This window comes from Podarcis vaucheri, assembly GCF_965113315.1.
Source record: "Podarcis vaucheri genome assembly, chromosome: 10".
NCBI lineage: Eukaryota > Metazoa > Chordata > Lepidosauria > Squamata > Lacertidae > Podarcis > Podarcis vaucheri.
In genome coordinates this window covers 70,239,340-70,254,212 of record NC_138748.1, presented here as the reverse complement: position 1 = coordinate 70,254,212, position 14,873 = coordinate 70,239,340, and the positions used below count along the sequence as shown (strand labels likewise).

Sequence of the window (14,873 nt, the reverse complement as noted above, 5' to 3'; positions counted from 1 at the left end):
AGGCTCCATTCAGACAGGCATGTGAAATATACCAATCACAAAATCAGCATCAGGGAGCATGAAATCCTAACAGGGACTTGTCAGTTGTGCACCAGTCCGTCAGTCATTGCTGCCACTGTGACTGAAGATGTCTTGGGCCAACTTAAAGAGAGACTCTCAGCAAAGCCTTCGGAGCCATGGGATTATGCCTTACTGTCCTTCCCATAGCTCTTGGTCTTGGAAAACTTTGCCTAGAAGTTCCTGCTAGCTGGTCAGAAATACCTCTACCGTAGTTCTTTCTCTGACCACCTGCCAGAAAAGGAACCCGAGGGTGCCCTCCACTCCGGGGGTGTCTGATAATCACCTTGGGGCTTCCCATGGGTTTGCCGCTCAAGTTGCCGTGATCTTTTGACCGAAGCCTCCTGTTTTTCATCTTGTTCCCCAGCATAAATATGTCTCGATCTCCGAAGTGCAAATCAGGAATGAAGAGGAGCTGGAGAAGTGTCCCATGTCTTTGGTAAGCTTCCTTCTGAGTCCGTCTCTTGGGCTGCACCCCAATTTTTTCAGAACATCAGCGTAAACCTGCTCCTAAATCTCGTTCTAATTGACGTGAAAATGTACAGGAGGAAAGTTCCCAAATCTAGAAGGATGTATGGGTCATTTTGGACTCACAGCTGTCCATGGAGGCGCAGGTCAATTCTGTGTCCAGGGCAGCTGTTTATCAGCTCCATCTGGTACGCAGGATGGGACCCTACCTGCCCGCAGACTGTCTGGCCAGAGTGGTGCATGCTCTGGTTATCTCCCACTTGGACTACTGCAATGCGCTCTACGTGGGACTACCTTTGAAGGTGACCCGGAAACTATGACTAATCCAGAATGCGGCAGCTAGACCGGTGACCGGGAGCGGCCGCCGAGGCCACATAACACCGGTCTTGAAAGACCTACACGGGCTCCCAGTACGTTTCCGAGCACAATTCAAAGTATTGATGCTGACCTTTCAAGCCCTAAACAACCTCGGTCCAGTATATCTGAAGGAGCGTCTCCACCCCCATCGTTCTGCCCGGACACTGAGGTCCAACGCCGAGGGCCTTCTGGCTGTTCCCTCCCTGTGAGAAGTGAGGTTACAGGGAACCAGGCAGAGGGCCTTCTCGGTGGTGGCCCCTGCCCTGTGGAACGCCCTCCCACCAGATGTCAAAGAGAAAAACAGCTACCAGACTTTTAGAAGACATCTGAAGGCAGCCCTGTTTAGGGAAGATTTTAATGTTTGATAGACTATTGTATTTTAATAGTCTGTTGGAAGCCGCCCAGAGTGGCTGGGGAAACCCAGCCAGATGGGCGGGGTATAAATAATAAATTATTATTATTATTATTATTATTATTAGTAGTAGTAGTAGTAGTAGTAAAGGGACACTCCCTCAGCAGAAATGCAAGTATGTGAAACTGTTCTAGAGAGACTGGTCTGCCTAGTCCATCTGTGCTCTGCTCCACTCTGACTGGCAGCATCTCTCTGTGCTCTCCAAGCGGAGGATAGTCACTCCTGGCCTATCTTCAACAGATTGTTTCATTGGATTGTTTAACTGCCTGCAACCTCTGCCCCTAAACTGTTCTTTCCTTGTACGTCCCAGCAGGGATTTAAGTCCTGGGCTGTCAGACTGAAGGTCTGATGCTGTGGCAACTGAGCTGTCTAGGAACCTAGAGGTTCTCACTCTCGGGTTAGTGCAGAGCTGTCTTAGCAAGAGAGGGGATGTTTAGAGAGACCCGGTGAATGGATTTCCCCCGTTGGATAACCCTGGGCTGTATCCAGCTAAGACGTTCCATTAGTGCCAGGATTTCTGCTTGAGCAATGGGACTTCATCCCCACTCTGTGTGCCATGCGCCTTCCCCAACTCTGCTCTGGTGGGTTAGGGGAACCCCGTAGAACAGATTTAGGGGGCTTGCACGGGGAGGGAGTGCTGCTGTGAAAGTGGAACTCCTTATGCTTATGGGACTCCTTTTCTTGCGGCCGGAAGTGTGGAGATCACAGTTCTTGGGTGATGTGCCCAGAATTTGAGTTTGCAAATTCCACATCGGGGGGGGGGGGGTCTGCAGGAAAGTGCCGGAGCATCTTTAGAAAAGTAGGAGTACTGGGCTGCAAGTGGAGCTGCCCCTTTTCCTGCCCTGGACTGATGCGCTTCACTGCCTTCCCTTCCCATCTCTCCCTCCTGTATCTGTCCTGTCGTGCTTCAGGGGGAAGAGGACGTGCAGGAGACCCCCTGCGAAATACTCTACCGGGTGATGCTCTACAACTTGCCACAGTACATGGTGGGTATCATCTGTCTGCGCTCTACGTGGGGCTACCTTTGAAGGTGACCCGGAAACTACAGCTAATCCAGAATGCGGCAGCTAGACTGGTGACTGGGAGCGGCCGCTGAGACCACATAACACCGGTCTTGAAAGACCTACATTGGCTCCCAGTACGTTTCCGAGCACAATTCAAAGTGTTGGTGCTGACCTTTCAAGCCCTAAACGGCCTCAGTCCAGTATATCTGAAGGAGCGTCTCCACCCCCATCGTTCTGCCCAGACACTGAGGTCCCACTCCAACCAACCACCCAACTCCCAACGAACTCCTCCCAGAGCTGGTTTTATAGTCCCTCTGACTCCACCCCCTGGGTTCTGATTGGGTAACTTGTTTAACTAATTCACCTCCAGCACTCTCATATGTTAACGTCACAATGCCTGATTTGGGGTTTGGGGCGGGTGTTCCCCCCTGCTACAGATAGCTTTGCTGAAGATCCTGTTAGCTGCAGCGCCAACTTCCAAAGCCAAGACGGACTCCATCAACATCCTGGCCGACGTGTTACCTGAGGAGATGCCGTAAGTGCTTGACTGATAAATCACCTGGTGGGTGACATCTGTGTAATCTCTCAGCGAGCTTGACCTGGGCAATGGGCGAAGGTCCGTCAGGTTTCTGTGTGATGGATGTTGCACACTTGTTGCAGATCAACTTTGCACCTTCACTCCTAAAAATTGTGGTCTCCCACACCTTTTTCTTGGGAGTCAGGCTTACTCATTTGAGACATGGTCTTTTTGGATGTATACGTGAGTGTCTTTTTCCTCACGTTCCTTCGTTGCAGTGCTGAATCCTCAGAAGGCTGTGGCAGGGTTTACCGTATTTTTTGCTCAATAAGACTCACTTTTTCCCTCCTAAAAAGTAAGGGGAAATGTGTGTGCGTCTTATGGCGTGAATGCAGGCTGCGCAGCTATCCCAGAAGCCAGAACAGCACGAGGGATTGCTGCTTTCGCTGCGCAGCGATCCCTCTTGCTGTTCTGGCTTCTGAGATTCAGAATATTTTTTTTCTTGTTTTCCTCCTCCAAAAACAAGGTGTGTCTTGTGGTCTGGTGCGTCTTATAGAGTGAAAAATACGGTAATATATATGCCCCCTACAGAGCAGCAATAATACCAAATTCATTAGGATTTGCAGACAGCAATAGAAGCTGTAGCAGTGGTTGGCTTGTTAGAATATGGCTTCAGTGGACCTTCTGATTGCATTTAGGCTCTGCTAGTACTCTTAAAGGGACACGGGTGGCGCTATGGGTTAAACCACAGAGCCTAGGACTTGCCGATCAGAAGGTCGGTGGTTCGAATCCCCGTGATGAGGTGAGCTCCCGTTGCTCGGTCCCTTCTCCTGCCAACCTAGCAGTTCAAAAGCACATCAAAGTGCAAGTAGATAAATAGGTACCACTCCGGCGGGAAAGTAAACGGCATTTCCGTGTGCTGCTCTGGTTTGCCAGAAGCGGCTTAGTCCTGCTGGCCACATGACCCGGAAGCTGTATGCCGGCTCCCTCGGCCAATAAAGCGAGATGAGCGCCGCAACCCCAGAGTCGGCCACGACTGGACCTAATTTTCAGGGGTCCCTTTACCTTTAGTACTCTTAAAATCTGTGTACCACCTTATACCCACAGGTCTCAGGGCAGTTCACAATTCTCTATCAGTTAATGAGAAAATAAATTACATTTAAAATGAGCGAAATGGAGGGGAATTCTCATGGCTGAGGTTTGCCAGTTGCTCTAACCTTCCTTTCCGTGGGGTTTTGGTGGATGACCTTTTTTCCCTTCCACAAATCAGCCTCACTTGGGTGCCCTTGCTTCCTCACAACCCCACGGCCTCCTTAATTGTTGTTACAAAGAAAGATGGGGAAATGCAACCGTTTGCTTTTAAATAAGAATGTCAGACGTCTTAGCAGGAAGCGTTGGCGGTGAACTGCTAGCCTGAAGTAGGAATCCCATCAAAGAAAAGAAGTACCTGGCCCTCCACTTGATTATTCATCTTTTTCATCGTTTTTCTCATTCTCTGACTTCTGGTGTGGCAGAGATGGGAGACCTCAGGCTCAGTGGCCAAATCAGCCGTCTAGGTTTGATTTGAGTTCCTATTGAAATGAGACTGCTTTTTCATGTTGTATTTTACAGTGGTACCTTAGGTTACATACGCTTCAGGTTACGGACTCTGCTAACCCAGAAAAATTACCTCAGGTTAAAAACTTTGCTTCAGGATGAGAACAGAAATTGTGCTCCAGTGGCGCGGCGGCAGCGGGAGGCCCCATTAGCTAAAGTGGTGCTTCGGGTTAAGAACAGTTTCAGGTTAAGAACGGACCTCCGGAACGAATTAAGTACTTAACCTGAGGTACCACTGTAATATTGTTTTTAAGTTGTATCTTAATCAATTGTTTTATATCTGGTGTTAGCCGCCCTGAGCCCAGTCTTGGCTCGGGAGGGTGGGGTATAAATAAAATTTATTATTTTTATTATTATCTCTGATTGGTCTTTGAAACTTTCCCCAACCCTCAGCTTTTGCTGGAGCTGCTTCGCCCCCTCCCTGTGTTGTTGTTTTTTTGCCTGGATTTTGAACTGGGTCGACGCTGAGCTGCTTTTAAGTTCTTCCTCCTTTCCCCCACCCCTTTCTGGGTTAGCATCACAGTCCTTCAGAGCATGAAACTGGGGATCGACGTGAACAGGCACAAAGAGATCATTGTGAAGAGCATCTCGGCCTTGCTTCTGCTGCTCCTGAAGCATTTCAAGCTGAACCACATTTACCAGGTGCGTCTTCGGAGCAGTAATAAGGCTGACTTCGGTCCCTTTCCCTCCCAGGTTTCTTGGATTGGTGTTCACATTTGGGTTTCTCTGTTATCTGTGGTTCTCCTAAGAGCCGTTCTTCAGACTGGTGTTTCGTTTTGCAGGGCATTCCGCAACCTGTCATTGATGCAATAATACTGCAGTAGAGGTGGATATATACAGTGGTGCCCCGCAAGACGAATGCCGCGCAAGACGGAAAACCCGCTAGACGAAAGGGTTTTCCGTTTTTGAGCTGCTTCGCAAGACGATTTTCCCTATGGGCTTGCTTTGCAAGACGAAAACGTCTTGCGAGTGTTCCGATTTTTCCCCGCTCCCCCCCTTTTTCTAAGCCGCTAATAGCCTTTTAGCCGCTAATCCACTAAGCCTTTAATAGCCGCTAAACCGCTAATAGCGCTAATCCGCTAAGCCGCTAATAGGGTTGCTTCGCAAGACGAAAAAACCGCTAGACGAAGAGACTCACGGAACGGATTAATTTCGTCTTGCGAGGCACCACTGTAGTACCGTATTTTTCGCTCTATAAGATGCACCAGACCATAAGACGCACCTAGTTTTTGGAGGAGGAAAACAAGAAAAAAAATATTTCAGAATTTCAGAAGCCAGAACAGCAAGAGGGATCACTGCGCAGTGAAAGCAGCAATCCCTCTTGCTGCTCTGGCTTTTGGGATAGCTGCGCAGCCTGCATTCGCTCCATAAGACGCGCACACATTTCCCCTTACTTTTTAGGAGGGGAAAAGTGAGTCTTATAGAGCAAAAAATATGGTACCTGACCTCCCACGCCCAATGTTATCACATTATTGCTGTCTGGAGGGGCACTCCTGTGCTATTGCACAACAGAAGCAGGAACACCCCCCAACAGTAACATCTGTGGTATAAAGAGTTGCAAGATGAATGGGGGGCAGAGGAATTTACATGATTTCAGGAGGAAGCTATGGGACGTGAACCGAGTGGAAACAAAGCAGTATGACACACACACCCCATGTCCGCAGCCATAAATAGTATTGAAAGCAGGATTATGTATAACCACTCTCCACTGGTGTACAGAACAGGTTCGGGTGAGGGGGATGGTCTTTCCAGTGTTGTAATATCAGCTTTTGGGGCTACCAGGTAGGCTTTTAGGAGCCGGGCAGCAATGGCCAGCAGTCAGTCCTTGGGATGTAGTTTAGGAAGGCATTTTACTCCCATAAAAGGGTTAGACTGTCAGACCAAAAAGAGCTTTAAGGACACGTTGCAGCTGCCAAGAGGACTGTGCTAAGCCTGAAATGTGGGGAAGGAGAGAAATTGGAAGCTGGAGCCCATCAAGCATAGCTGTCAACCGTCCCTTATTTGGCGGAACAGTCCGTTATCCCAGCTATGTGTCGCGCTGCTGTCCCTTATTGATGATGTCCCTTAAATTTCCCGGGTTTCAAAGGAAGCAGCTCCTCTCCCTCCCTCCCTCCCTGCCAGCCAGGGAGGAGGGAGGCTCCAACTGTGTTGCTTGGCTGCGTTGCTCACCCAATAAGGAGTCTAAGAACGACTGGGGAGTGGAGCTTGCATGCCTTGTGCTGATCAAGTCGGCCGCGTTGCCTGGGGACTCGCCTTTGCTCAGCGCTTCCCAGCGGAGAGGTGACGGTGGTTTTCCTTGCTGCATCCCCTTTGCCGGGTTGCTGCGCTGTGGGAACCACCGCTTAAGGCTTCGTTTGGCTGCTGGCTGGGCTTTCTGCCTTTGGCTCGGAGGGGCTCAGAAGTCGAACATACCTGTGCTCTGAAAATCCCTTATTTTGGCTGCTGATCCCTTATTTTCGAGGCTGCTGGTCCCTTATTTTCAAAGTTGACAGCTATGCCATCAAGTGGTCCCATGTGAAACTTTTGACTGTCTGAAGAGACATGCCCAGCAGCAAATATTGGAAGTAGCTGTGGTGTTTGTGTGTGTGTTAGTTAACCCTCTTTCCTGTTTCATGTTCTGGACTCCCTTCTCTCTCCAGTTTGAGTATGTCTCTCAGCACCTGGTGTTTGCCAACTGCATCCCATTGATCCTGAAGTTCTTCAACCAGAATATCATGTCCTACATCACTGCCAAAAACAGGTAGTGCCTGCATGAAAGTTAATCTCCTGTCCCTTCTGGGAACACAAAGGCAATTTTAAACCTGATGCGTTGACACCCATCTGTAATGGCAGTGAACTGATGCATGTGTGTGTCTCCTTTGATTTCCCCTGAAGCATCTCTGTCCTGGATTATCCCTCCTGCACGGTCCATGAGTTACCAGACCTCAACGCTGAAAGCTTGGTAAGGAGAACGACGATTACTCTTCCCATCCACGTTGCCTGTGGGCTAGGCAAGCTACAATGTAGGGGGCCTCCATTTGCTCTCTGTAAAATGGGATTAATAACGCACTTGCTGATGGATTCCAAAGCCCATATTAAACCTACCATGCTGGCATAAAATAGTGTGCAAGATTTCAAGTTTTCCAGAACTCTTAATCAGACTGCCATATTACCAATACTGACTGGCAGCAGCTGTCCAGGATTTCAGGCAGGGAACACACCTTTAAAAGGGGGGGGGGAAGGGTGTGGTGCATAGCTGTCTACGTTTTCCTTTTTAAAAGGGAAATTCCCTTATTCCGAATAGGATTCCTTGCAAGAAAAGGGGAAAGTTGACAGCTATGGTGTGGCGTTCTGGGAAAAACGACTTTGGCAATTCCTCCTGCCCATAGCCATCAACCGTCCCTTATTTGGCGGAAAAGTCCCTTATCCCAGTGCTGTGTCCCGCTGCTGTCCCAGATTAATGATGTCCCTTAAATTTCCCGGGTTCCAGAGGAAGCAGCTCCTCTCCCTCCCTCCCTGCCGGCCAGGGAGGAGGGAAGCTCCAACTGTGTTGCTCGGCTGCGTTGCTCACCCAATAAGGAGTCTAAGAACGACCTGGGGGTGGAGCTTGCATGCCTTGTGCCCGGCCGCGTTGCCTGGGGACTCACCTTTGCTCAGCGCTTCCCAGCGGAAAGGTGACGGTGGTTTCCCTTTCTGCATCCCCTTTGCCGGGTTGCTGCGCTGTGGGAACCACCGCTTGAGGCTTCGTTTGGCTGCTGGCTGGGCTTTCTGCCTTTGACTTGGAGGGGCTCAGAAGTTGAACATACCTGTGCTCTGAAAATCCCTTATTTTGGCTGCTGATCCCTTATTTCTGAGGCTGCTGGTCCCTTATTTTCAAATCTCTAAGTTGACAGCTATGCTCCTGCCATTGATCCCAAATGGGTTTTGACTATACATGATTTTGGCTTTGGGTGCGATCCCCAGAGCCTAACCCCTGTGTAAGTTGCAGGCTTACTGTAGTAACCAAGCAAGATGATTTGTGCCTCTGCCTCTTGAAAAAAATTAGACTTGTTTGTGTGTCTCCACCCCCTCGGAATCTGTACTTGCTAAAGTGCAGACTGGGCCATGACTGGCAATTTAAAAGGCCCCCATGAGCAGAGGATTTCTCCTGCGCACCGAAATGAATGGGCTGCCTATTTTAAGAGGGTTTGTTGCTGGGGTATGGATTGCTCTAATTTGAGAGGTACTCTTCCCTACTGCCACCAAAGTGCTGTACTCTGAAGCAACAGTGACCTCTAGTGGTTTACTAAGTGAGCAGACAGTGGTTAATGATTCCTTTGCTATGTGGCAGGTTTTCTTGGGGCCAAGTACAGTGGTACCTCGGGTTACATACGCTTCAGGTTACATACGCTTAAGGTTACACACTCCGCTAACCCAGAAATAGTGCTTCAGGTTAAGATCTTTGCTTCAGGATAAGAACAGAAATCGTGCTCCCGCGGCGCAGCGGCAGCGGGAGGCCCCATTAGCTAAAGTGGTGCTTCAGGTTAAGAACAGTTTCAGGTTAAGTACAGACCTCCGGAGAGAATTAAGTATTTAACCATCAGGTCCAGTCATGGCCAACTCTGGGGTTGCAGCGCTCATCTCACTTTACTGGCCAAGGGAGCCGGCCTACAGCTTCCGGGTCATGTGGCCAGCAGGACTAAGCCGCTTCTGGCAAACCAGAGCAGCACACGGAAACGCCGTTTACCTTCCCACCAGAGTGGTACCTATTCATCTACTTGCACTTTGATGTGCTTTCGAACTGCTAGGTTGGCAGGAGCAGGGACCGAGCAACGGGAGCTCACCCCGTCGCGGGGATTCGAACCGCCGACCTTCTGATCGGCAAGCTCAGTGGTTTAACCCACAGTGCCACCCTCATCCCTTCTTGGGGCCAAACCACTTGGGTGATTTTTTCCCTAGTCTTGAAGCCGCCCTGGGCCACCAGAATTGTATTGGCACTGCCACCTCCAAGATTCACTGCCTGAGACAGAGCTCTGATGTTGGCCACTTAGAGAGCCACCAGCCCTGGTCCATCCCACAGAGACCAGGAGAACGATGGTGCTAATTACGCTGACTAAGCCTTGACTGAATATTTAATTTCTATACTGCTTAATATATTGAAAATAACTCAAAGCGTTGCTCTGTGCGTTTCCTGCCCTGGCCTCCAAAAGCCCATTTCCATTGAAGGCCCCATTTGTATTATACATTTAAAGCAGTTTGACGCCACTTTAAACCGTCAGGGCTTCCCCCATATAATCTGTAGCTTGTTAAGGGTGCTGAAAGTTGTCAGGAGACCCTCCTATTCCACTCAACAGAGTTTCAGTCCCCAGAGTGGTGTGGCAATCAGTCTCTTTTCCCTGGGAACTCTTAAGAGCGCATTTCTGCACGTTCTTGCAGACCTGAATTTGATGCACAGATAGTGTGTTTAAGAGAGAGATTCTCCTGGTTCATCTTAAAGGTTATGATGGAACATAGGTATGAATGTGGTTTATAGCGCAGTATAGTGCGCACCCCGGAAATGATCTCTTTCAGCTTCTGCCTTCTGGAAGAAGGTACAGGGTTATAAAGACCAGGACTAGCCGCCTGAGAAACAGTTTCTACTCAAATGCAATTCTGGTTTTAAACGCAGTATAAGGAGTCTCTATAGTATATTGTGGGATGCAGGTGGCGCTGTGGGTTAAACCACAGAGCCTAGGACTTGCCAATCAGAAGGTTGGCGGTTCGAATCCCCACGACGGGGTGAGCTCCCGTTGCTTGGTCCCTGCTCCTGCCAACCTAGCAGTTCGAAAGCACGTCAAAGTGCAAGTAGATAAATAGGTACCACTCCGGCAGAAAGGTAAACGGTGTTTCCATGCGCTGCTCTGATTTCGTCAGAAGTGGCTTAGTCATGCTGGCCACATGACCCGGAAGCTGTCTGCGGACAAATGCCGGCTCCCTCGGCCTATAGAACGAGATGAGCGTGCAACCCCAGAGTCGGTCACGACTGGACCTAATGGTCAGGGGTCCCTTTACCTTTTATAGTATATTGTATTTTAAAATGGGGTTTCAGAGTTTTTAGGGCTTTTTGAATGTCTTATGTACATTTTTCAGTTTCATTGTTCTGTATGGGACAATGACAATAAAGATATCGTATTGTATTGTATCGTATTCTAGCTGTGCCGGGCCCAGGCTGTTTAAAGCTTTATCAGTCCTTACTAGCCTATTCATGCTGTGACTGCTTCCTTCCTCTTCAATTGCAGGAAGTGGGGGACAACATCCAGTTCTGTTGGAGGAATCTCTTCTCCTGCATCAACCTTCTGAGGATCCTCAACAAACTGACCAAATGGAAGCATTCCAGGACGATGGTGAGATGCCAGCTGGCTGAACTAGCCTATGTAGATATTACACACTGAGCCGATGTGCTCCCGCAGTGTGTGTCGTGAGACCAAATATGTAATGAAAGAATGATTCATCTACTCTGCCGTATCTAGAGAAGAGAGCGTGAGCTGGCAAATTACGTGACGCCACCCCCAGCAATGCAGATGGCGTCAACTTTCCAAATTTCATGTGGGTTTTACAAACCCGTGTTTCAGATGTCTCTCATTTTTCGGTCTCTACAGCCACAGCAGACGCCATAACTTCCCAACAGTTTGACTTCACCTCCAAAGGTGTACTCCTCCTTTGTCTCTCGAGGCAGACGGATGCCAACAACAGAAACACATTTTTCAGATGGCTTTCCCCCCTAATTATATATATATATATTTAACATATCATTTTCAACAGTAATTAAACATACTTTTACATCTTATAGTTTTTTTTACTTCCATCAATCACATCTGAACATTTTCCAATCAATTCACTTAATATACATTGCTTACTTTCACTATTACATTTAAATCTCACAACTAATATCTCTATTCTTTCTCTACTTTGCAATATTTCATATATTTCTCCTTACAAAACTTCTTGTAGTCCTACTAGCGTAATTTGTTGATTACAGTTGCTCTTGAAATAGTTTTGTATATTTCTTCCAATCTTCTGTGAATCTCTGGTCCTGCAGGTTTCGAATCCTTCCTGTCATTTTATCTAATTCTGCATAGTCCGTTAATTTTGCCTGCCATTCTTCTTTCGTCGGAATTTCTTCTTGCTTCCATTTCTGGGCTAACAATATTCTTGTCGCTTTTGTTGCATATAAGAACAATTTAACATCTTGTCTATTAATATCCTCACCTATAATACCAAGTAAAAATGCTTCTGTTTTTGTTTTTTAAATTTTAGAGATGTATTTCCTGGGCTTTAAATGTAGTGTGTGTGTGTGTGTGTGTGTGTGTGTGTGTGTGTATTTTAATGAACCTGTAAAGGTAAAGGGACCCCTGACCATTAGGTCCAGTTGTGACCAACTCTGGGGTTGCGGCGCTCATCTCACTTTACTGGCCGAGGGAGCCGGCGTACAGCTTCCGGGTCATGTGGCCAGCATGACTGAGCCGCTTCTGGTGAATCAGAGCAGCGCACGGAAACGCCGTTTACCTTCCCGCTGGAGTGGTACCTGTTTATCTACTTGCACTTTGACGAGCTTTCGATCTGCTAGGTTGGCAGGAGCAGGGACAGAGCAATGGGAGCTCACCCCGTCGCGGGGATTCAAACTGCCGACCTTCTGATCGGCAAGTCCTAAGCTCTGTGGTTTAACCCACAGTGCCACCCGCGTCCCTTTCCCACTCATATTGAAAGCCTTAAATGTATTGTTTGCCTGTTCCTGCAATCATTAAGACTGTACTCCTAAAATAAATATATCTTGTTCTGTTGCTTCCTGTTTGGTATGTCGGTAGATGTTGGTGGTCTTCAAGTCTGCGCCTATCCTGAAACGGGCTCTGAAAGTCAAGCAAGGCATGATGCAGCTCTACGTCCTGAAGCTGCTGAAGATCCAGACCAAGTATCTCGGGCGCCAGTGGAGGAAGAGCAACATGAAGACAATGTCCGCCATCTACCAGAAAGTGCGCCATCGCATGAACGACGATTGGGCTTACGGCAACGGTGGGTGTTGCAAATGCCTTCCTTGCCCGGAAGGGTGATGCTGGTCTTGGCTGAGCATTCAGTGGGCATTCCCCATCTCTCTATCATCCACTGAACATCTGATCTGTCTCTTTTGCTTGCACAGGGCACCAATCACGCTGCCCCTCCAGGTGTTACTGTGTCATAAACCCCATCAGGTCAATGTGGTTTAGCAACGTTCAGGTGTATTGACTTAGCTGGGCTCCTTAACTGCAGATTTTAAGACGCGGTGTTCCCTTTGCCTATGCAGTGTCCCATTTGGGGTACTTTCCATTGTGACCCCCTGAAGCTGCCATATACAGAGTTAGTTTGCTGTTCCATTTAGCCTCCGACTGGCAGTGGTCTCCAGGACTTTAGAGATCAGAGACCGTTCTCAGTACCAACTACCTGAGATGTCTTAGCTGGAGAACCTAGGGAACGCGACTGGGACCATTACCATGAAATGCATATACCTTATTTTTCACTCCATAAGACGTACCTTTTTCCTCCTAAAAAGTAAGGGGAAATGTCTGTGCGTCTTACGGAGCGAATGTGTGGTCCCTGGAGCCGAATTGCCCAGGGGCGAAAAGCAGATCGTGCTTTTTTTTTTAGAAAGAGGGAAGGGGGTGTTGAAACAAAGCTGCTGAGCAGCTGATGGGCAAGTGATGGGAGGGAGATAAGGGACTCTAGCGATAAAGGAGGCTGCCTGGGAGGGGGGAGGTAAAAGCCCATGGATCCTCAGGATTTTTGCATTGGGTCACCCCAAATTCACCATCAGATCACATAGCATGTCCATGGCTACAGCCTGCCCCCAAAAAATCATGCATCCGCTGTTTCGTGGGGCCGCAATGGCGCAAAAACGTGGTCACAAAGCATGGATCCACATGGATTCTCAGGATTTTTGCACTGGGCTACCCCAAACTCACCGTCAAATCACATATCATGTCTGTGGCCACAGCATGAACCACAAAAATCATACATCCACTGTTTCATTCAGAATATTTTTTTATTATTATTTTCCTCCTCTAAAAACTAGGTGTGTCTTATGGTCAGGTGTGTCTTATGGAGCGAAAAATACGGTATTCTCTCCAGTAATGATGAAATGACTCATTCTTGGGGCCACTAGGAATCCAAGGATGTCACTCCAAAGACCATTATTGACACTATGAGTCTCAACGCTGACAGAGCTCAGGCCCAAACCAAAAGAAGTTGTTCTGTATTACCAGAAAGAGCACCTTCCACTTTTCATCTTGGCTCTCTCTTGTCTTGTTGGCACGTAGATATCGATGCTCGGCCCTGGGACTTCCAAGCTGAAGAATGCACTTTACGAGCCAATATTGAAGCCTTTAACAGCCGGAGGTATGATAAATCCCAGGACTCTGAATTTGCTCCAGTGGACAACTGCTTGCAGAGTGTGTTGGGGCAGCCCCTGGACCTTCCGGAAGATTTCCATTACTCTTACGAACTGTGGCTGGAGAGAGAAGTGTTCTCACAGCCCATCCGCTGGGAAGAACTGTTACGCTATCCGTGATGGCACTGGGAAGCTTCACCTGAACCAAATGCCATCTTGGTCTCTCCAAATAATAGGTGCTGTGTCCTGGGGGAAAGGGCTTCTGTGTTTGGGGGCAGTGGCGTAGCGTGGGGGGTGCAGGGGGGGCCGGCCGCACCGGGCGCAACATCTGGGGAGCGCGCTCGCACTCTCAACTCTCTGCCCCTACCTGGCTCACTCACTCTCACTCACTGCAGTGCTGGCTGTGCGAATCCGATCCGAGCCGCCGGGTCGCCGCCCACTGTGGAGGGGGTGTGTGCCAGGCATGCGGTGCGGAGAGAGAACGAGGGACTATCTGGGGGAGGGACAGTGCAGCGGCCGCCCAGCGTAGCGCTGAGCACGGGAGAGAACCACACCAGACCAGACCAGGCAGCAGCAAGAAGAAGCTGGCAGCGGCGGCAGGTTAGGGGGCGCAAATTACTTGCCTTGCCCCGGGTGCTGACAACCCACGCTACGCCACTGTTTGGGGGTACTTGTGTCTGGCAGAAAACTTTTTAGGGTGAGTTGAAATGTTAAACACCTTAAAAATGCCCTCAACTTTGCAAGAATCTTCCCTTTTCTCCCTGACTGCTTCAATCTACTGTACATGGGCCTGCAGGTAGCAACAGAAGTACTGGTTCTGATCCATTTACACTGATCTATCTTGAATATTATATATTTAAATATCTAACGTGGATGAGCTTTCCTTTCCTGCTTGCTTTCATGCGGTGGTTGTTGTGTGTGCCAAGTTGTCCAAGACTTGAGTCACTACCATGCACAATTCATGTTTCTAAATATCTCAGCAAATGTTTACCTTTTAAAAAACTTGCAGCACTCCATGCAGCCTGCTTCCCTAGAAACTGCAAACTCCACAGTTCATAAAAAGCAAGCTGTAAATGTCAGTCTGACACCCAGCTATATTCTAAAGAG

General features: G+C 48.7%; 1 protein-coding gene across 1 annotated transcript in view; it reads left to right on the top strand.

Annotated features, from left to right (window-relative positions):
- Positions 1 to 14,031, top strand: part of STRIP2 (striatin interacting protein 2) — a 68,923-nt gene extending 54,892 nt beyond the window's left edge. Inside the window, exons 13-21 of the mRNA XM_082238821.1 lie at positions 425 to 496; positions 2,206 to 2,280; positions 2,736 to 2,833; positions 4,927 to 5,053; positions 7,051 to 7,151; positions 7,286 to 7,352; positions 10,648 to 10,752; positions 12,214 to 12,418; positions 13,696 to 14,031. Coding sequence (XP_082094947.1) covers positions 425 to 496; positions 2,206 to 2,280; positions 2,736 to 2,833; positions 4,927 to 5,053; positions 7,051 to 7,151; positions 7,286 to 7,352; positions 10,648 to 10,752; positions 12,214 to 12,418; positions 13,696 to 13,946 — 1,101 coding nt within the window. The 3' untranslated portion in view covers positions 13,947 to 14,031. The remainder of the gene's footprint in view (positions 1 to 424; positions 497 to 2,205; positions 2,281 to 2,735; positions 2,834 to 4,926; positions 5,054 to 7,050; positions 7,152 to 7,285; positions 7,353 to 10,647; positions 10,753 to 12,213; positions 12,419 to 13,695) is intronic.
- Positions 14,032 to 14,873: the final 842 nt, after the last annotated feature.